At 40.6% G+C, this 23,173-nt stretch overlaps 1 protein-coding gene across 1 annotated transcript; it reads right to left on the bottom strand.

The window, feature by feature from the left end:
- Positions 1–538: 538 nt before the first annotated feature.
- On the bottom strand, positions 539–22,045 carry ak9 (adenylate kinase 9). Its single transcript, XM_072680905.1, has 37 exons — positions 21,968–22,045; positions 21,352–21,497; positions 18,060–18,123; positions 17,907–17,959; positions 17,408–17,504; positions 17,073–17,185; positions 16,707–16,895; positions 16,443–16,565; positions 15,576–15,650; positions 15,314–15,409; positions 15,076–15,215; positions 14,431–14,753; positions 14,254–14,307; positions 14,126–14,164; positions 13,382–13,512; positions 12,754–12,904; positions 10,832–10,946; positions 10,636–10,724; positions 9,950–10,141; positions 9,372–9,496; positions 9,057–9,260; positions 8,340–8,603; positions 8,001–8,122; positions 7,691–7,910; positions 7,449–7,511; positions 7,162–7,362; positions 6,483–6,701; positions 5,732–5,945; positions 5,394–5,595; positions 5,062–5,208; positions 4,750–4,967; positions 3,775–3,971; positions 3,504–3,673; positions 3,304–3,402; positions 3,093–3,195; positions 1,079–1,193; positions 539–913 (listed from the first exon to the last, which is right to left on the bottom strand). Exons 2-37 carry the CDS (start codon positions 21,469–21,471, stop codon positions 708–710), a joined length of 5,253 nt encoding a protein of 1,750 aa, XP_072537006.1. The 5' UTR covers positions 21,472–21,497; positions 21,968–22,045; the 3' UTR covers positions 539–707.
- Positions 22,046–23,173: the final 1,128 nt, after the last annotated feature.

Raw genomic sequence — 23,173 nt, 5'->3', positions numbered from 1 at the left:
TTGTCTAGGTCCCCTCGTCCAACCAAACCAGCTCTGACCCGTCGATGCATGGACTCTGAAGGTGTCCTGTGGTATCTAGGACCATTAAGCCCTGTAAGTTGTGAAGTGGGGCTTCCATGAACATCAGTGAGCCTTGGGCACCCATGACCCTGTTGCCGTTTCACTAGCGGTCCTTCCTTGGAGCACTTTTGGTAGCTAAGTGCTGCATTACTGGAACGCCTCACATAAACTTGCCGGATCAGTGTATTTAAGACCCTCAATTCCACCACTGTTTTCACACTGCTCTGTACGCTTCTCTAAAATATGCCCTTTCACATAAAACCACTCTGAATGACTTTGTTTAATCTCCATGACTGAAATGACAGACACTTTCAGAGCAGCATACAGACCTGGCTTGTAATTTGCTCAACTTCAATGTACTTAAATAACTGTTGATGCTTCTCACCAGTGCCTTTGTGTGTCCTTGTTCCTTGAGGAGTGCATGGCAAAGTAGTGAGTCAATCTTATGAATGTCATCAAATGCAACAAAAGGACAGTGTGCAGGAAAGTGTTATTATATTTAATATATAAACAAATTACAAACCCCTATGTGCATAGTTACCTGTATCCCCATGAATCCAGAGTTTACTTATATTTCAAGGTGACTCAATACTGCACTTCTAATCTAACAAAAATGAATTAAGTGAAATGTGACAGGGTTGTGAAGGTTATATCAACCCTGAGGTGGTTTTGGTGGACTCCAATGCCAGAAATCTGTGGAGCTTTTGTTCAAAGTCTATGGGCTGGTAAGGGGGGCGGCACTTGTGGGTCATAGTAGAACCCAGATAGGTAATGAGCTCGCAGGCGTCCTCAAACTGAGCCAGTTTCTTCTTGTACTTCTGACGAACGTAGTCCGGCTTCCTGTGGTTATATGCTGTGTGGAAGATGAAGAATGCCTCAATTAAACATTGCATATTTTTATTACAGTGGAAACTCTCAACATGCAGGGTCTTTCTCTGAGAACAGGTGATCACAGATGATCTTAGATTTGGCGAAGTAAGAGTCTCTGTCCCACATGTAAAACTAGATGGTTATGTACCTTTTAGATGGAAGGCCAGGTAGACTATAGCGGATTTCTTCATGCTGATGTAGGGGAACTTCGGCTTTAGGTTGCCCACTTCTGTCATGGCTTTGATGATGGCTTTTGCCACTCCCTTGGAGGGAGAATACACATACATAAGAGGTGAAGCCCCTAATTTGAATGTTTAAAGGACATACTATGTAAAATAGACTGCTGTAAAACATTACACAGTACTAAAGCAAAAACACTACCTACGATTTCACGATTTTTGCACAAATTACAAGCAATAAAAAGTTTTCAATAAAATGTATATTTTTACATATTGATAAACATGTCCTGGAAAATATCTGAATTATTGATAAAAAAAAACACACACAAAAGGGTAATTTCATGTTTGTCTCGACGTGTGTACTTCTTTGACTTCCCCATAACTTTGCAAGAGATCAGGGGTCTCTGCCAAATAGAAGCTCTTTGAATACTCTTCATTTGGCAAGGCTGTAGCCTTTTCTGGACATCTCTATCTCTCTGTAAGTGCTAACAACAGATATCACTACTTTTAAAACCACTCTAGCTACACCTCTCCACAGTGCTGGTTTTCTGCATCCCAAACCACACATGTCTGTCCATTACATATCACACCAAAGAATTCACTTCTAATGGTGGAACCTTTCACAAATGTACTTGTACTTTTGTACTTCGTACTCGTAATTTTACTTCATACTTTGTACTCATGCTCGTGCATAAATCTGACCTGAAAATCTAATCTAATCTAACCCCTTAAAGTAAAGACTATAGTTTTTACATTTATTTACTGAGTAAAATTATCCAACATTTAATAGCTGTGTCAGGAATAGGTATGTGAGCCTCTAGTGCCAGGGTCATCAAATCTGGACCTTGAATGGAAATCGGAGTCTGGTCTGCAGCAAACAGAATCCTGAGTACTTTTTGAATAAAAGAGCTATGGAGGCTCTCCAGTTTGGAAAAGGTCACAAAATCATTTCTAAAAAGTTTGGCCTCCAGATGACAGCACCACTATTACTCTCCCAAGGAGTGGTCATCTAGCAAAAAGCACTCCAAGGGCACTGCAAATAACATCACAGGCAGTCACAAAGAATGCCAGAGTAACATCTAAGGACCCACAAGCCTCTCAGGTGTGCATAGCAGGATAGCAAGGAGAAAGCCACACTTAGACTGCCTGTGTGAATTTTTCTTGAGACCAGAGGTTATAAGCAAAAATGGAAGAATGTTTAGTGGACTGATGAATCCAAAATAGAATTTTTTAGTTCAAGTCTACAGCATAATGTTTGGTGAAAAAACAAACACTAGATTCCAACTCTCTTCATCCCAACCGTTAAACATATGGGGCTGGTTTGCTGCTTCAGGTCCAGGGCAGCTTGCCATTATTGATGGACCTAGAAATTCTGGCTTGTACCAGCAAATTCTATTGGACAATGTTAGGGTATCTGTCTATAAACTGAAGTAGTAACTGTAAGTGGGTCATGAAGCAAGGTTACAAACCTGAGCACACAAGTACATCTACAAAGAAATGGTTAAATCTGAGGTATTCAGCATTTTGCAGTGACCAAGTCTACATCCAATTCTTGACCCAATAGACATGTTGTAGAAGGGCCTAAAAAGAGCAGTTCATGCGGCAGCAATTTGGTAAGGAGGAATGAGCCAAAATTTCAGATTTTTGTTGCTTAAGGTGCTAAACTTTTTCTGACAAGATATTTAATGTTGGATCATAACTCTCAATAATGTTCAGTAATGTTTGTGTTTTTTATTTTTCTTTATCCAGTTTTCGGACTTGCTGTGAAGATCACCACACTCCAGGTCACATGTATGCAGAAAATTTCAAGCATCCAGAAATTTTCTAGCAGCACAATATACTATTTTTATTGAGTATTTAGTGTGGTGGTATGCAATGTGAGCTGCTGTGTTTGTATTTGTTGCTGTAAGTCAGCTGTCTACAGTTTTTCTATATAAAAATCTGTGTGGAAACATAGTACTTTCTCTGTCATTGTCAGTGTACCTGTTCTAAGTAGCCTAACAGTGGTAAAGAGGTCAGATGTATTGGGTCTGCCATTGGGGGTAGTTTATGAGGAAGCTTCTGATCCCAGTAAGTTTCAGGTGACCTGTAAGCAGTTACACAAACAATATAAAGAGTCAATAAACCAGCACTTTTGGGATTACAGTATAAGTAACAGATACTGGGACTTTTCGTATTGCTGGAAACTGCTCACCTTAAAAATTTGCTTTGTTTCTCCTCAGTTTCCAAGGTGTAAATTGTTTCCCGATACTCCACAGCAAAGTCCATGCTGCCACGTACCAGAGCTTCATACCTTCAGATAAAGAAGCAGTACAGTAAGAATGTATCAGAATTGAACAGAAATCCATAATCATGTAACATACACATACAAAGAGCTTCGTATTTTTGTTCTACCTCTGCTGGCCATCTAGGTAGGTCACTGGGCAATAGCCTTTCATTTCCACTTGTTGAGGGAATCGACTTTTTAACTGGCCTGCACTCAGCTTGCGGGGCAGAAGATGAGGAGGAGGCAATGGATAAGGGCACCCAGGAGCCACAAACTGCTCAGGAGCTTCAAGGAACCTCTTTTGTAATGAAAAACAGAAGATACAAGTGATGCCACAGTGTGCTACTCTGTATAAAGCTCACTTATCATTGACCTTAGTTAGACCTCCCTCTTCCCCACCTCAAGAGACTCTCTGGAGGCCATTTTGTAGTAGTGGCCCCTGAACTCTGCAGCCAATTCCAGGGAGGTGTTAAGGGAGCAATCCACTAGGTGGCGATGGAGAGCCAGGCTGACAGGGCAATAGTGGCCAAACTCGCCCAGTCGAGACTGGAGCTCACGAGGAGTAATGCACAGGCGGTCTATGCTGGCAGCATGGCCTAAATGAATACAAAAAAAGGAATCAAACCAAAGATGGTTAGTACTGGTTAGTACTATGCAAAAAGTATTTTTGGCTGTAAAACACTATATAACAGTAAATACATGAATACAGTAAAACATCTAAAAAGATATTTTATGACAACTATACAGCTCATTTCCAGGTGGATAAGGCCCCCTGACATGCTTCGAGAACACAATGAAATAAAACAGCTGCAGCTGGCAGCGTGCAGAGACAGGCCATTGTTGTTTGTATTGGGAGTGTTAGAAATTGTTACATTTATTAATGATTTATTCTAATAAAGCTGATTTTTGCCTTGGCTATTTTTATAGTTATGCAGGGGGACAGAGATATATAAGACTGCATAAGAAAATATAATTTTAAATACAATAAGTCTCTAATAATTCTCTTAGTATTTCATCTTCCAGAGGTTTCTTTTTTCTAGAAAACAGGTAGATGACAGCTGTTTAGCCATTGATGTACTTAAGCAGATAGTACGCTTCCATAATTCTACCTTGTTCTTGTTCCCAAGATAAAACAAGGTAAATATGGATGATGCAATGAAGACAATTAGGCTACCTGATGGTGCAATTTAGTCCTCTAACCCCCACCCTATTTTTTTCTCTCTTCGGATCTACACTGATGTTCTCTTTGAAGTCTAATTAGTGACGGAGTGCCTTTATTATGCAATATGATATTTATTCTTATAACTGTATGTATGTTTGTGAATGCAGAGCATTATGTGAGTATATATGATGTGTTTTCTGTAGGGCTCTAACCTTTGCGAATCTTCTCCAGGTAGTTGTGGATGTGTTTCATACTTATCCGGGCTTCATCTAGAACCCGATTCCATACCCACCACTTGCTTTTATGTGCATCAACAGGGACCCAATTATGGTACTGCTGTTGAAAGTGCTGCCGAAGCACCTGCACTTCGCGCTTAAAGCAAGAGTTCCGGATATTCAGAATCTGAGGGCTGTCATGCATTGGATATGGCCTGCCAAACAGAAGAGCAGAAGGCCTTTACCATAATTATCAGAGATCAAACTTTGCTCATTTGTTTACACTATAAGATAAGATTAGACTTGAACCTGTTGAATTTCATCTTGTCTGCCAGGCCTCTCCTCAGCACCTCAACTGTGTCTAACTGCAGCTCAATTACACGAACAGGAATAATGCTGTGGGCTTCCATCAAATCAGCCTGTCTCTTGGTCATTGGAAAACCATCTAACACGTACCTGGGGAAAGATATACATATAATGATATTTACTTTAAAAAAAAAGATACCACCATAAAAGCTAACATTTAATCAGCCCAATTCAAACAAATTTGACAATTTGGTTAACACAAGGTTATTGTTTTTTCTATATCTGGATCCTAAATAACATTGTTAAACAGTTTGCAGCGTGAAAGGATTCATCACCCCCTTGTGCTGCAGGCCAGGTTCATCAGGACTACATCCAGGCATTGAATGGCCAGTTCATCAGGCACAGTCAGGCCCTGGTTCAGGTGCTTCAGCATCTGGTTGGCCAGCTCCGTACTGCTCTGTGTACTAAGTACCATCCGCATCACGTCACCAATCGAGAGGCGTGCCAGACCATACTCACGGGTGAACATGCCTGCAACTATCTCCACACACCACACATGCACAAAAACAAAAAGAATAGTTATTGTTTACTTGATCTACAAATCTTACATTTTGTACCAAATATTATAGCATGCCTTATTTTATGCTTTGATTTCAGAGGGTTGGACACTGACTTGTGGTTTTGCCAGATTTGGGTGGACCAACAATTGCAAGTTTGATGGGTAGGGAGGGGTTAGGCTTAGGCTGCCGGAGGTATTTGATGGGGTTCAGCATAAAGGTGTTGCGTGTCTCCTTAGAGGCAAAGAAGTAAATGAAGCTGTGGAAGATGGCAGGGAAGCTGGGATTGAGGGGACCCTGCATGTGTTGCATCAGTTCTCCCTCTGCATACTACACAGTAAAACATATAAGAAGACATTTGTAAAGAAATAATAGGAAGTCAGAACTGCACACATACATTATGCACGATACTGCTGCAAGCGGATGCACCATTACAGAAACATATATTTACCAAACAAGTCCCTTGCATATTTGTGATGTATAAGTATAACTGAGTGTGTTATCCTTCTTTTGACAACGCATACTCATTTCAATTCTGCAAAGTGGTGCCTAATTAGTCATGTTTTATATTTTGGTGAATACATACATACAATACAAATGTCTCCACATTTTACACCATTCTAACTGGATTTATTGCCTGTGTAGCTGGGCAGCTGTAGTGAGGGCCAGCTGGATGGCATTTCTTGTGCCGCAATAATATCATACTTCACCTGTTTATGTGCCTGTGATGTAAAAAAGCCTGCATAGATAATACCATGCAGCCACAGCAGACGTTTTAGAACTTAAACTTAAAGTGTACATGCTAGGGGCCACTGAGTGAAGATTCAACAATCTGATGAAATGAGTAGGGAATAAAGTGTCACAAACCTGTACAGGGTCCCAGCACCCAAAAGCACTATAGAACTTGTAGGAAAATTGTAGGAGTTTTCGGGCAACAGCGTAGTTGATGATATGACACTTCTCAAATAAGGCTTCTCTGTTCTCCATCAGAGGTTGGACTTTCTGCAGTAGCTGGTAGCGCACAATGTGAGGCTTGCGGCCTGCTTTGATCATCAGACGTGGGATCTGGAGGTCTGCAAGGAGGTCCTGGTAGAAAGATGTGAGCTAATTTAAGGTTTGTTCCTATGACTTAATATAACCGATTGAGGTTAATATCAGACATTTTCTTATGGCTCTCAAAGCATCTTAAATTAATTTAACTTGTACAATTTGCTACTGTGAAATACAGTCTAAACCCTAAAGCTCTCCGATGTTTTGCCATTCTAACAAACCTAATGCAACTCACAAACAATGATGCCTATAAATCATGTTAGAGCAGGGGTGTCCAAATGTATCTACAAAGGGCCAAATTCTCCAAAGCAGTAGCTCAAATGTAACACCATCCACAAAAGCCCTCTGCAGATAAGATTGGACACCACTGTATTACTGTAAATGAAACACTACAACATGCACACAATAGGGGCAATGACTGAAGGGGCAAAAAGCTGTCAGCACATTTTATCTTGATAAAGTCATGCTCAACTTTTCCTTTTTCCAATGTTCTTACCCCCATCTTGGTGACACTGCCATCATCTGTGTCGAACCGCTCACTGATCTCCATCTCTAACCGCTCCTCTGCAGCGACCTCTGACTCTTCTTCCTCCGCATTCTCGTCTTCTTCATGAGGAAACTCCTGCAGCAGTGTGGCCTCCAGCTCTTGCTCCCAATCCTGCTCCTGCTCCTCCTCCTCCTCATCTTTCTTTGGTTCCTAGGGGAAAAGGGCATCAAGGTCATATTGCTTCGTTAAGTTCTGTTACACAGAGCTCCTATGCTAGCGGTGAGAACATTTCTTACTTTGGGTGTTTCAGGTGCAAACTCAGCCAGTAGTTCAGCTCTTCTTTGTGTGATGGCCTCCTCCTGTGGAAAACGTAGATTCATGCTTGACAGGGTTCAAAAGAATGCTAATGTGAGAATGATGAGGGGAAAAAATACTAAAGTAATGACACAAGCAAAAAAAGTAACAGATTACCATCTCCAAAGCTCTCTCTTTCATATTCCAATTGTTCAGTTGTGATATGGTCTCTTAACTGTCTCACCCTGATTTTGCTGCGCAGTTCTTTTAGCAGCTGTATCTGCTCCTTCTTTTGGTTCTGTTTCTCCCTCCAGTGGGCAAATCGGGAAGGGAGCAGGCGCCTCACCACTTCGTTCACTTCTAGCGTCATGATCATCACAACATCGGGGTATAAGTGATACTCTGCCAAAAAGGACACCTCCTCTGGATTCTGAGGAAAGCCCTCCAAAATAAATCCAGTGGATCTGAGAGCGAAAAAAGGTGGAAATGGGAAATTGTAGATCTGTATACACAGAATATGTACGTCTGTAGTTTGTGTGTACTGGCATAATTACCTGTATGGCTCCTTGTTCCACAGTTGCAGCAGAACCATCTCCAGGATCTCCTGTGGCAGCGGCTCTCCATCAGACAAATAGGACTTTATGGCTTCTTCTTCATCTGTGAGCAGTAGCTTTTCCTGCAGACCAATGTACACACAAAAACACATCACCCTCCCTTCACCTGACCTACCTATGGTTCAGTGATTTCCTTGTTCAAATACACCTCATTCAATTTAACATTTAATTACCAGGCTTAGTTGGTGCATTAGAAAAATCAATAGATTTGTGCCCTCCAGGACTAGAATTGATGACCCCATCTCTGTGTGATCGGTAAGGTGCTTTTTTTGGGCTCACCTCCTCTTCTGGTTCAGTAGAAGATTTTGTGGAGCTACCCTGTGCTTGTTGCTGCAGCAGAGCCTGTAGCTCCTCAGATGGCCCTTCACTGGGTTCCATCTCATCAGCATATGGCACTCGGCTCTGGGTCTTCGCTAGGATCAGCTCCTGGAGCCTCTCCCGAAACTGGATATGGAAAAGGCCCAGCTGCTGAGCCAGCCAGCGACCGTGGGTGGTCTTTCCTGAGCCACGTACTCCCAGATGGAAGATACGCAGGGCAGGGGGCTAGGGAATAAAAAAAAATAAGTAAACTAAGAAATTAATTACATTTTATTAATAATGCACATTTACTTCAACAATATAGTGACCATAGTGCATATGTGCCCTATATGTCCAAAACTATCCAGATCCCTCCTCTAATTAGTGATTTCAGTGAATCTGAGGTGTACCTATTGTAGAAACATATGTTCCGATTACACATACAAGCTAGTATAACCCTAGATTATCTCCATATTGGCATTGCTAATTAGAATGGTATACTCCAAAGCATGCTACAAAGAATTAATTGAATATATAGACATAGAATCAGTGGGTTAGCCCATTCAGTTCCTTAAGGAGGAAGTTTGTGTGTTGCTTTTTTAGGTTTTGAAACAGTACTGGAGGGTATTTTGCTAACCTACTGTACCTACAGTAGATGACCCGTTAACCCGCTAACTGGATGAACCCTCCAGTTCTTACCTTCACCATTTTAGTGGGTGGGGCATAAAGCGCTGGGTCCTGAAGGAACTTGTCACGTGCCTCTGCACTGGATAAGTAGTACACTTTTCCCCTGTATTTGGCAGTAAATTCATCCATGCAGGGAACCAGAGAGCCCTTCTCCTTCAGCACCACAGGACAGTACTCCTTAGTGTCCCCGAGCCATCTTTTTGTGCCTCTGTCCTCCTGTTGGCATCATAGGGATGTATACAATTTAGCTAGAAATGTCAAAGGAACCTAGGCAAAGCACTAGATTACTAAATGTGTGAACCTTTAGTATGCATTAAAGATTTAAACCTCTGCCTCTTCAGCCTCATGCTCCTCTGCCGTATATCTTTCCAGCTCAGCCAACACCTGTGCATCCTCCTCCTCTTGATCCAGGTCCACACCAGATCTCTCCCAGGCCACATACCTAAATGGTTCTGCATGACAGGAATCAGAGAGGGAAAGAAAGAAAGAGAGAGAGAGGTATGTGAATTTTTTGTAGAAATTCTAATCAGCAGAAACACAAAGACAAAGCCCTGAGTGGCACAGTTGTCTAATGCGCTACCACTATGGCCTAGGGGTAGCGAGTTTTAATCCAAAGCCAGTGCCACTTTGCCATCAGCGGCCAGAGTCCAAAAGAGAGCACAATTGGGTAGATGGCACTCTCTCCCATAATCACTCTTTAACTTTTTTAACTCTTTGGCCAGCACAATGCCGCATCGGTGGCAGTTTGAAAAGAGGTGGTAGCTGGCTTCAGATGTAACACATTAGTGTGGAAGTGGTCATGTCTGTTCAAATTAAATGAAAATAATTAAATGTGCATCATTTCACACCTAGTAAATGTTGATTCTGAATATGCTTAGAGAGAGAGAGAGAGAGAGACCACATACGCTCCAGTTGGTCAACCATTTCATGGAGTAGGTCCTGAGGACTTCGGTTGGCATCCAGTACAGCATATCTGCAAGCGACAAAGGTCTCCATGCTCCCCCAGTCCTGCATGAACGTCCGAACCTGCAGCTCATAAGCTTTCATCTCTGGCCCAGGAGGATAGCCCTGCTTCCATGCAGCAGGCAACATCACCTCTGCACACACATAGACACAAATTATATATTTATTACATATATATACAAATATTTATATTTATTATATACACTGTGTGCATTATCAGACACACCAGTGCTTGCTATGATATTATCAGTGACTTTTTTATGAGCTTTTGCCCATAACAGAATTCCAATGTGCATTAAATACTTTCTGCAGTTGTATGCAAAACTTTGGACACCCATCTTCATATGTTTTGTTAAGTGAAAATACATAAGCAAATCCTTTACAGGAAAGAAATCTAGATGTTGCATGTTCTGACAATTTTAGGGCACCATCTGTATTTATGTGCTGACTATAACATGGACTAACTGGACATGGCACATTTTTTTTCTCCCATATGTTAAACACATAAACAGTAACTGTGCAGTAGAATTTGGAGAAGGGTGTTCTCTGTAGAAGATGGCTAACTCACTTTATTAACAAACCACATGGTCACATGGTCAACATGGTTACAAAAAAGTGTTAGTAGTACCAGTCCCATCAGATTCCTCAGGCACTACTTCCAGTGTGGAAAGAGCCTTGGTAGGCTGTGCATCCTCTTTTGAATCCCACAGCTGCTGCCTAAATGTAATCCATAAACACAGCAAGTGAAACAAAACATTTCACAGACTACTTTTTGGTTGAAGCAAAAGTTCTGCCTACTTCACCTCTTTTTGACTCAAACTCACTTTGAGTTTTGGCTCTCGGCAGATTTCTGTGTCTGCTCCTCCTGCAATCGTGCAAGGACAGCTGCATCCACTGCTTCCTTGTTCTTCTTGTAAATTCTTTTTAGAATTGTCTGTCCTGTGACAACGAACAACCAACCCGCACCACATTTATCACACACTTAAAGTATTTGTATATGTATGTAGCATTTGTATCTTATTAAAACAGCCTAAAAATCACTGTAATGCTCCACTGACTTGTTATAGAGATATTATATATATATCAACTGACCACAGTATGTGAGGGCACAGGACTCTGATATGGTGGTCAGCAGCACAGGGGCCCCTCAAGGAACGGTCTTGGCACCGTTCCTCTTCACCCTGTACACTGCTGACTTCATGTACAGCTCACCGACTTGTCACCTCCAGAAGTTCTCTGATGACTCGATCATCGGCCTCATAAATAATGAGGAGGACAGCGAGTACAGAGAACTTATCCAGGACTTTGTGGACTGGTGTCTGCAGAACCACCTTCAGATAAACGCGGGAAAGACCAAAGAACTGGTGGTGGATTTCCGCAGGTGCAGACACCCCCCTCCATCAGTGAACATCCAAGGTATGGACATCGAGAGTGTGGACTCTCTTATAAATACCTGGGTGTTCATCTGAACAAAAAACTGGACTGGTCAGTCAACACTGAGAGCACTCCTGAGGACTTTCTTCGACACAGTGGTGGCATCTGCCATCTTTTATGGAGTGGTCTGCTGGGGCAGTAGCATCTCGACAGCAGACTGAATAAACTCATAAAGAGGGCCGGCTCTGTCCTGGGGTGCTTCTTAGACCCAGTGCAGGTGGTGGGAGACAGGAGGATGACAGCCAAGCTGGCATCCATGCTGAAGAACACCCCATGCATGAGACTCTGGCAACACTGGGCAGCTCCTTTAGTGACAGGCTGCTTCACCCCAAGTGTTTGAAGGAGCAGTATCGCAGGTCCTTCCTTCCTGCTGCCATCAAACTTCACAACCAGCACTGCTCCCAGCTGACCACATACACATACACTTAAACTACACGCACATGTTCAGGGAACAGAGATCCCTCAGAGATCCCTCCCCACATGTGCAATTAAGAGTCATTTGCAATTACCTGTAAATAATCTGTAAATAATATTGTTATTGCGTTTTACTTCTATTATTTACATTGTGTATATATTGGTAATGTATCTACGTTTTTGCATCTGAGTGTCTTGCTATCCCTTTTCTGCTGTGACACTGAGGATTTCCCCACTGTGGGACTAATAAAGGATTATCTTATCTTATCTTATATATATATATATATATATATATATATATATATTGTGTCTCATTGCAGCTCCAAGCTCAAAACACTTCTAACTGCACTACATATTCATGTAGTCCTGTAGGTTTTGTACCTCTTAGCTCATCTAGAAATGCATATGTAAAGCAAGTCTTTTAGGGGTGGTTAAAAGTGTAAATAAAAATTCCTGACTGAGGGGGGCGAAAAAATAACAATTCTTTACAATGCTGCTTCATGTCTGGAAGTCTACCACGCTCGAGTTCATTTTTTAAAGTATTATTATTTTTTGAAAATCTCTCTCTCCTCGGTTTTAACCATTTCCAACTTACAAGCTATGACTCTCCCGATCACACAATGCTAGCAGTACTGGGAAAGTAAAGGCCGGCATGTGTTTACTGTAAGTCACATGAAGCCATCCAACTACATTTTTTGGAACTGCTGCCCATGCTGGCTAGTATCACTTAAGTTTAATTCTAAGCCAAAGATTTAGAGTCTTTAAGATTTGGGTCCCAAGTGACAACCAGTGAATAAACACATAATCTTAAGATCTATAGACCAATAAAGAAGTCACACAGTGTAAAAGAACGTGCATAACGTGATTTGTGCATGTATTTGAATCTTTTTTGTCTTACCATCTCCATCACTGTCTCTCAGACAGAACAACACATCAGGCATGAGTCCAGGCTGCAGCTCCTGCATGGCTGCCAGCTGCTCTCTGGTGGAGGGGAAGTTGTCCAGCACCCATCCTCTTTTAAACTCGGCGTTTACGTTTTCTGCTTCAATCTAACACAGCCAATAGACAGATTACACCCAAATGTAGAAGGTTTGGGGACGTCTATCCTTGTAAACTGAAAATGTTTTCTTTGCTGATTAAAACAACTTATTACAGGTACAATTTGTCTAAATTAAATATATTTCACAAAACATGGAAAACAAATCAAATAAAGTCATAAAAGTCATAGCATACTAATTCCTCCTCCTGTCAGCATTTAAAACATTTTAAAATGGTTAAAAGCTTTTTAAACCACCTTCACGTCAAAAGATTTTCAACAATACGTGCTTCTGAAAATAGTTTGGAAACTGTCTGTACAACAATTATTTATATTTATTATTTTAGAAAAGTCAGCATCACACCTGAGAAAACACTTTCATGGACATTTTTGAAAGCTAAAGTAGAGTGTCCCCAAACATTTGAAAGACATTGTATGCATATTGGTTCATCAAGAACATCTGCTTTGTTCACTTTAAATAGGGGCATACCTCTGTAATTCTCTTTAGCAGGAGTTCCGCACACATGTCCTCTGTGGGTTCTACAGAAGCCTGCTCTGCCTGTTTCATGGCCTCTTCTACCAGAGCACGGACCTGGGGGTGATCTTCAGTTACCTCCTGTTCTACAGTGACAAATAACCACAACAGAAACGTGTTTCTTATGTCATGGATGACAACCAAAGTCATGAGTTATTAGTAAACACTACTGAATTCTGTATGAAGATGAATCAGCTAGCTGTGTAGAGTTAGCTCATGTAGACAAATTGGCTAATTATACAGGTGTAATACAATATTTACTGTAAAAATTAATCTATATTTTATTTCCCATTATTGTATTAAATACAGTTCAAAATGAGGTAAAGGTGTTCTAAAATGTCCTAAAATAAAAAAGGAAAGCTGTATTGATAATTTTCAGGATTTAAATCTTTTTGCCATATGTCCACATCAGCAGAATAAAAGATTTCTACCCTTTTTTAAGGCAGTTTGTTTCATTTCTTCAGAAATGTTTTCAGAAATGTTATACCGCTTTTACAAAACAATATACAGAGTTTAGGAATGTTCATTACACCTAAAATAAATGTTTTATTTATTTAAAAGTTTAAACAAGTCAACAGCTTGTTTTTCATTTAAAATGAAATTCTAAAGAAAATTATTATCTGCTAGTTTTTACCAATTTTATATGCTTCTTCTTTTTCTTAATAATAATAATAATAATAATAATAATTAATACCTTACCCTTCCTATTTTTTATTGTGGTTGGTAATGGAGCTGCTTCTGTGCACAGAAAAGAAGGAAAACAGGTCAGGGAGATCAATCAACATTTAGCAGACAAAAATATCTAAGCATTTTAATGATGCACTTACCAGAGTCAGCTTCTTCAGACTCTCTATCCTCACTGACAATGGCATCCGCACCACCTACAGAGAAAAGCCCCAGTTTACTAAGCCTGCAGAGCACAATTATTGCAGTATTTATAGTGCAGTATTTTTTCACTGTGGCCTGTATTAATTCTTTAATCCTTCTGTTTAACTAGTTCTCACCGGGGCCATGGGTAGCTTCCAGCTCCATCTGATGCTTGACCTTCTCCAGCGCCACAAAAACCGCATCCTGATGTGCTTTCTCCAGCATTTCCTGCCTCATCTCGATCAAAACTGGCTCCATTAATTTCTCCAAATCTATCAGCACTGCCCCATAGTGCTCAGCCAATAGCGTGCACAGAGTGGTCTTTCCTGAGCATGGAGGCCCAATCACAGCCATTCTGCAGGGTGGGTGTGGCATTGGTGGGAGCAAGTATCTTCTTGGATTTGCCATGAACTTCTGCAAAGCCTCTTGAGAGGACAGGACATAGATCTTGTCTAGGAAGCTAGTACACAAAGACAGCAAAAACATCACATATAAATATATGGGCAGAATGGCTTCAGCATGGCTATTACTACAGTTTTTTGGCCATGTGGCATAACTTGGCCAATTGTACTAGATGGTAATATGTTTTACAGTGGCCAGAAGCACATCAGCTAGTGTATTTAGTATACTAATGTATAGTATATTGAAGGATATTTTGTTTATTGTATGGCCACTAGTGTTCATTATTCACTAACCTTATTAGCCTCATTTTTTTTATTTTTACATACGTTCATTATGTTAAATATATATTTATCAAGTTAGTTGAATCCGTCTGCACTGACCCAACAGAATATTCAGGTTTGCCTTTGATGATCTTTCCCTCTTTGAGGGCAACAGGGCAAGTACTGGACCACCGGCTCCTACGCCAGCGAAATCCTGGCACTACAGTCTTGCAGGAGGACAGCAAGCGCAACAGCTCCTCCTGCAATGAGTAAGACAGGGAATATGCAGGTAAAACACATCCAACAGTGGCCAGTGTTGTTCAGAATAAGGGGGAAAAAAGATAGCTTTATATCTGACTGTGTCCATCTCCTCGGGTGCCTCCTCCTCATCTAGCAAGCGCACAGGTACGGCAGATCTCCTCACAGCCATGGTCTCCAGGCGAGCTATTACAGACTACATACACACAAGCCAAAAGGACACTAAGTTACAGCAGAATACCTTTCAAACATTTTTTGATTAAAAAAAAAGAGCCTTAAAGGAAATCACGCTCACAATATTTGTGCTCTACAAGATGTATTTCAGAGTGATTCCAAGTTAAAATGTAACAGAGGTTACTTACCCCGAAAAGCTCATCAGAGTCCTTGTTTCCATCCAATTCAAATAGGTACTGGGGGTCATGATCTGCCATGTAGTCCTACAAAGATCATATAGTAGTCATATAGTCATATAGTACAGTACTGTACAGTGTTTTGCTCTTCTAAAGGATGTTACATACCAGTCCTAACCAGTCCATTGTTAAGGTAAATCAGGGGAGCTTCTGGTGGAACTGAATAAATTCATACAATGACTGAGGTTTACAGAGAATCAGAAACCCGCCCTGTGCTCTTCTATCTGTGTGTTTCTTAGAGTGTTCATCCACCCTACATATCACTAACTGTACTAAAACTGGATTTATGTTTGTTAATATTTATTCCAATCTATTATACAGTCAAGCCAGAAAGTCGTTACAGACTTATTCTACAATAGATAGTGCTAATGTGTAGTGTGTTCACCCTTTGAAATGGCACCCAAAAATGGGCTGAGGTGTTTTTTTTCTCAGTGATACTGCTTGAGTTTCTACAACTAGATTCGAAGAAGAATGCAGGTACAGGTCCCAAACACCACAGTGTCAATCATCATTGACATGAGCCTAGCCATGATCCTAGCCATGATCCTAGCCTAGCCTAAAACTTGGGCCTTGGCCAGAGAGATGACTTCAAAGGAGTGGCTTCAGAGAAAGTGTGTGAATGTCCTTGAGTGGCCCAGTCAGAGCCCAGACATGAATCCATTTGGACGTCTGTGGAAGGAGCTAAAAAAGGCTGTGTACTGACGCTCCCCATCCAACCTGATATATATATATATATTAAATAAACATACATCCATGTTTTATTAGGTGTGAGTTTACATGTCTATGAATACTGCAACATGCACAACCAAGGTTCCTCACCTCTAAAGACCTGAGTATGGTGTCTTTGTAGAACAAAATCCTTCGATAGGCCTCCTCTGGAAAATTTTCCTTTACTCTTACCAATTGACTGATCATGTCCTTCTGCAGTTCTTGCTCCTCCTCCTTTCACACATATGACACCTCCATTATATACATTGCTAATATTTTCTCATTTAAATGTATTCCAATTATATGTCACATACTCCTCCAGCTAAAACATACAATCAAGCAGCATTCCTTAATTTCTCTTGACAGAGGTTATACCTCTTCTTCCCCCTCCTCGACCTGCTCTTCCTCATCCTCATCTTCTTTCTCATCTTCCTCCTCAGTGTCACTGTTCTTCTCGGGTGTCTTCTTTTTCACAGGCTCCCACTGCTCCCTCAGAAACACACGGCCTGTCTCTGGGTGCTGCCGCAGACCCACCAGCCGGTTAAGCAGATCCCTGTCCGCACACTACAACCAAAGATTATAAATAGAGAGTAAATAAAGAGTAGTAAGTGCACTGCCCTTAATGAGTGAACTGTATTGGGGACGACTTTGGACCACTAAAGATCTTTTGGTCCATTCCTTACACTCTTTCACTGAAACAGAGCTGTAGAATATCATAATTGGAAAAGAGAAGAAGGTTACCTTGATGTTGATAATTATGTCTGGTGACATTTTTAAGTCTTTAATCAAGTCCATTTGCTCAGGAATCTTCAGATATTCCTCAGACATTGATGGCAGGCATGAGAGAACGTAGCCTGGGCAACCATGACAGACACAGTTAAAGATTCAACCCATTCAATATCAAAACAGCAGGAGAGCCCTCCACATGTTTAATAAGGCTTCCTAAGAGCTATGCAGTTATAAACTAGTGTTTTAAATCTTTACCACAACCAATAAAAGCACTTTATGCTCCTCAGTCAGAAAGAAATCTATGCTTTAGTCTTAGTCTTTTACAGATGATCAAAGGTCATCCTTACCATAGTTTTCCACTTCTGGCGACTTGAGGTTATCAAGAATTAGTGTAACCACCTTCTCCTCTGGAATACTTTTTCCTTGAGCCAGGATAGCTGAGAGCTACAAACCGAACATCACATCAGACATGGTACAGAGTGTACGAATGTAGAATGTAACCTCCAAAGAATTTGAGCACAGCTATATAAAGCAGTTGGGTCTCACTTTATTTGAATAGTACACTTTATTCTAATAGATTATTAACAAATTGTTGCCAAAGCATTATTTGACCAACTTCTATTGATTCCAGATGTTGGTAAGATTATGGTTAGAATTGGGACCAGGGCTAGGTGTAGGTTTAGGATAAAGGCTTGAGGCTAAAGTTTCAGTTACGGATAGGGGAGTGAATTTAATAGATATTTGCTTCAAAGTAAGTTAAAGGAACTTAAGGCTCCATGTATACAAATCATCTAATGTGTCCTATCCAAATAGTGTGTGAGCAGAAACAAGCAAACAGACACACACCTCTTTGCCCTGCTCTGTACCATCATGAATATGACTGCTGAGCAACTCTGTGTCTAAAGACAAAAAAAGAGTCAAAAACATTAGAGGAAGAGTCAAAACAGGAAGCTCCACAGAATATATTGACTGAATCAAACGAGCAGTACAAAGCATTACCGTCAATGAGGACACATCTCCATGTTTGGGCTAATTGTCTGGCAAGGGTAGACTTGCCAACACCCTACAAAAGACCAAAAATACTGGATTTTTATGATCTTTCTGATGCCACTTTACACACATTTACAGATTAAAAGTTGCAGACAATGAACAAATCAATACTAACAATGAACAAAAGTGAAACAAAACTACATTCAAATTTAAGGTAATAAAGGTTAACACATTTTATTATGAATTACATGTATATATGGACGTTCAGAATGCTTTCAGCCTCCAATTCAGTTAATCAGTGTAAAATGCAACTGCTCAAAGTCGCACTAATGCACTAATGCCACTACTGCCTATACAATTGATTCCATTTAAATGCTTGATGTTTGAGCTTTTGCTCGAGTCTACCTCAGCTCCCTTCTCCCACTTTTGCTTGGGTAGAACTTTAACAAAGTATCCACATTCTCGTACACGTACCGTCTCACTATTTCCACTACTGAAAAGCGGACATCTACATGATATACACACCAAGTAGGTGTGTCTAAAAAAGTGACCAGTAAGTGTGGGATACAGTCAGTAATTGCATAATTACAAAGGGCATCTATAGGGTCTGTAGCAGAACATGATTTCCACTGTAGATTAAGCTGCACATTTTTAGGGACTTCACTCATCCAAGCAATTGTCTGTTCTCACAGCTGCCCAGTGGCAGGAGGTATAGAAGCATGAAGACCAGAACCAGCTGGTTCAGAAACAGGTGGTTTCTGGTTTCTACCCCCAAGCAATTAGGCTGCAAATTAAACAGCCAGTAGTGCAGTGTACCAGCCCACAGTCAACTTTTTCTGGTGTTATTGGAACTTTTGGAGACTCTGAGATGAACACACATGTTCTTCAATTACTGTCCTCAGTAGCAGGTGCTGTCGTGAACCCCGTCCCCCATAACACTCACAGTGCAGAGCAGACCCACACTGGAAATGAACTGCTCATGCCCAAAGCCGACACTGACCCCGCCCCCTATTTACTGAGTGGGATGTGAATATAAATGCATCTTCAGAGTAAGAAGTAAGCAACTCTGCCAAAGTGTCTCTTTTAAAGTCACTTTGCTGGTCCCAAGCCCAGATAAAGAAGGAGGGTTGAACGTAGAGTAGCAGTTTCACCACACATAACAGCCTTTTGAGTAAATTTGAGTTATGTAAGTTACGTAAAAATTGTTGTTTTGGGAAGTGAAAGTCTATTTCAAAGGCAAACAAAAAAAACAACAGAAATTCATTAATAATATGTACAGTGAGTCCAAGAAGTATTTGATCCCTTGCTGATTTTCTTCGTTGGCCCACTAATAAAGACATGATCATTCTATACTTTTAATGGTAGATGTATTCTTACATGGAGAGACAGAATATTAAAAAGAAAATCCAGAAAATAAATCTAAGGAATATATATTAATTGATTTGTATTTCATGGAGTGAAATAAGTATTTGATCCCTTAGTATTCATTAGCAGTTCTGGCTTTTACAGACCAGTTAGACACTCCCAATCAACTTGTTACCTGACCTGAAGCCACCTGTTCTCACTAATCACTTGTGTGAAAAACACCTGTCCACAGAATCAGACAGATCACACAGATTTCAAGTCTCCAACATGGGTAAAACCAAAGAGCTGTCACAGGACCTCAGAGTCAGAATTGTTGACCTTCACAAAGCTGGAATGGGCTACAAAAAGATTAGTAAGGTGTTGGATGTGAAAGTAACAACTATTGGTGCAATTATCAGAAAGTTTAAAGAGTATAACATGACAATCAACAGACCTCGGCCCGGTGCTCCAAAGAAGATTTCGCCTCGTGGGGTGGCAATGATGCTGAGAACAGTCAGAAATCGTCCTGCAACCACTCGGCAGGAGTTAGCAAATGACCTGAAGGCAGCTGGGACCACAGTTTGCAAGGAAACAATTGGCAACACTTTGCGCAACAATGGATTCACATCCTGCAGTGCCCGAAAGGTACCCCTGCTGAAGAGAGCACATGTGGAGGCGCGCCTCAAGTATGCCAATGATCATTTGAAAGATGAACCAAGTTATTGGGAGAAGGTTTTGTGGTCAGACGAGACCAAAATTGAACTTTTTGGCCTCAACTCCACCCGCCATGTGTGGAGGAAGAAAAATGCTGCCTATGACCCCAAGAACACTGTGCCCACCGTCAAGCATGGAGGTGGAAGCATAATGTTTTGGGGGTGTTTCTCTGCCAAGGGTACAGGGCTACTTCACCGCATCACTGGGAAGATGGATGGAGCCATGTACCGCACAATCCTGAGGGACAACCTCCTCCCCTCTGCCAGGGATCTGAAAATGGGCCGTGGTTGGGTCTTCCAACATGATAACGACCCTAAACATACAGCAAAGGCAACAAAGGATTGGCTCAAGAAAAATCACATTAAGGTCATGGAGTGGCCCAGCCAGTCGCCAGACCTCAATCCGATCGAAAATCTATGGAGGGAGCTGAAGGTCAGAGTTGCCAAGCGACAGCCCACCAACCTTCATGATTTAGAGAGGATCTGCAAAGAAGAGTGGGCCAAAATTCCCCCTGGTGTGTGTGCTAAACTTGTGGTTAACTACAACAAACGTCTCACCGCTGTGCTTGCAAACAAAGGCTTTGCCACTAAGTATTGAGTGTGTTTGGCAAGAGGGATCAAATACTTATTTTCCTTATTGAAATACAAATTAATTAAAATATATTCTTTAAAATTATATTCTGGATTTTTGTCTTGATATTCTGTCTCTCCATGTTAGAATATATCTACCATTAAAAGTGCAGAAGGATAGTGTCTTTATTAGTGGGCAAACAAAGAAAATCAGCAAGGGATCAAATACTTCTTGGACTCACTGTAGGTGTAGTGCCAACATATTAAGGGTGTTTTCCCCTACATTATTCCTTTATTCTACAGCTTCAAACACATGCACATTAGGCGATGACATCATTTGGCAACTTCTAGCGAGTTTTAGGACAGCCAAAAGCTACTTTTCCTTTATGAGGAGTTGGCAACACTGGTACTTACTTACTGAAACTATTCTCCTATGCTCAGTCACACTGCACCCACAAAAACCTCTCCTCACTCACACTTCACCTGAATTCACACCTTATCCAGCCCAGTCTATATGTAAACAGTAACGTAAACATTTCAGATTCTATTTATCAAACCTGTTCATTTTAAACAGTGCAATACTGTAGCTACACAGAAAGTATGTAGAGTGTGTATATAATGTGTGTATATGTTTAATATAAGATTTGATTTGTGCTTGAAATCTAACAACTTACTGGTTTCCCAAAGATGATAAAGCAGGTTGGCTTGGACAGCAAAAATCCATTCTCAGCCTCATTCTCTATCAAGCTGTCGACAAAAGGCTGGCCAGGTCCTTCATGAATATGAGACGTCATGGGAGGAAGAAGGCTTTTAGAGAGTGCTACAGGATACAAAATATTGCAGGTCATGAGAAATGGACATCTCTGACAACTCATCTCCATACATATTAAAGGACTGCATCTTGTTTTGAAGATTCTAAACTGGGATTTGATATTTTTAGCTACTGCTAGCTAGATAAGGTACACATTTTTGTTTTTAAAAAAGCAGGCTGATGTCTTCAGACCTTTTAAAGTAAAATAAAGTAAAAACAATCATTTGCCATCATGAATTCATTTGAATTAGCCAAGTTATTATGTAAGTTTACATCTTTACACTAGCAGCTAATTAACTAGCTAGCTAATTTAGTCCCCGAGCTACTTAGTGCTAGCTAGCAAACATGTTTACCTACTCATTCCCCTTCTCTGGTTATTTAAAAGAGGGCTTAATGCAGTGTTCCTGCTCTAACAATAGCTGTAATTTAGTACTGTAGCTAGCTAACTGCACTGAATATCGATAGCTAAATGTTCTTACCAAAGCAGAGATGACGGCTAGCCTGCTAGCAAGCGTCCCCTGGCTGTTTTGAAGAGTAGCCATGGCAACCGAGCTTCTCCGGCTCTGTTCAGACAGAGGCACACGCAGAATGCTCGCCAGTCCAGGCGCATATCCACAGTGAGGTGGGCATAGCGGCCGAAAATCTGATTCACACAGTAAACGTATTGTTTTTAATAACTCGTGATCGTGTTGACTACACTTACTGACATACCTGGCGTCTATCAGCATTTTCTCTTTTGCTGTTTTGGTGTAAAATGAGCGGTGTAGTGCTAGTCCTGTTGTCAACAGAACAGAATAAAAGGGAAAGGTAAAGGGAAAGGTGCACGTATTTGTTACTGTATGTAACGAAATGTGTGCTCCGCATTTTACCCATCTGTGGTAGTGAACACACACACACACACACCCTGAGCGGTGAGCAGCCAACTCCAGCGCCCGGGGAGCAGAGAGGGTGAAGGCTGCCCATGATAGAATGATAGACAGTAAAAGAAATGGGACCTAAGACTGTACTTGAGCACATAAGTATGTGTAAATGTATGTATGTAAGTTGCTACCCACCTCTGCAATCTTCTGTCCAGCATTTTCCTTTTCCATTTTAAAGTTATTAAGGCATTTTAGAAAAATGGGGAAAGAGGGAAACTCCACAGTTGTTAGCTGCAGTGTGGTGAGCAAACTGCAGGTGGCAGCAGAGCATAACTGTAGCTTCGTCTCAGTTCAGCACAGTTTCACAGTCTATTTCAAATCAAATCAAATTTTATTTGTCACATACATAGTCATACACAGTATAACTTGCAGTGAAATGCTTTTATGACAGTCTGCCCACATCAAGCTATACAATAAAGATCTACATTTAAACTTAACTAAACCTTAACTTAATGAAGTAAAGTGCAAAAGTGCAAAAGAAAAATAAAATAAAATAATAAAAATAGAATAAGTTACATTTAAGTTAAAATATAAAAAAAATATATAAAAATATGAAAATATAGAAATATAGAAATATAAGCAAAATACGGATACATATATATACATATAACCTCTGTCAGCAAAAAATACACATATATATACACAGATGAAATAGTGCGTGTCTGTGTGTGTGTGTGTATATATATATATATATATATATATATATATATATATATATATATATATATATATGTATGTATACATATGTACATATGTATTTAATGA

This window comes from Salminus brasiliensis, chromosome 1 (genome assembly GCF_030463535.1).
Source record: "Salminus brasiliensis chromosome 1, fSalBra1.hap2, whole genome shotgun sequence".
In the NCBI taxonomy this organism is placed as follows: Eukaryota; Metazoa; Chordata; class Actinopteri; order Characiformes; family Bryconidae; genus Salminus; species Salminus brasiliensis.
Note: the sequence above shows the minus strand (reverse complement) of the source record. Positions and strands in the feature narration are given on the sequence as shown.

Coding starts and splice junctions, on each gene's coding strand:
- ak9 (XM_072680905.1), bottom strand. CDS start 21,471: ATGACGTCTCATATTCATGAAGGACCTGGCCAGCCTTTTGTCGACAGC. Junction 17,505..17,906: donor GTACAGAGCAGGGCAAAGAG/GTGTGTGTCTGT, acceptor TTCGGTTTGTAG/CTCTCAGCTATCCTGGCTCA. Junction 3,972..4,749: donor CCTGGAGAAGATTCGCAAAG/GTTAGAGCCCTA, acceptor GTATTCATTTAG/GCCATGCTGCCAGCATAGAC.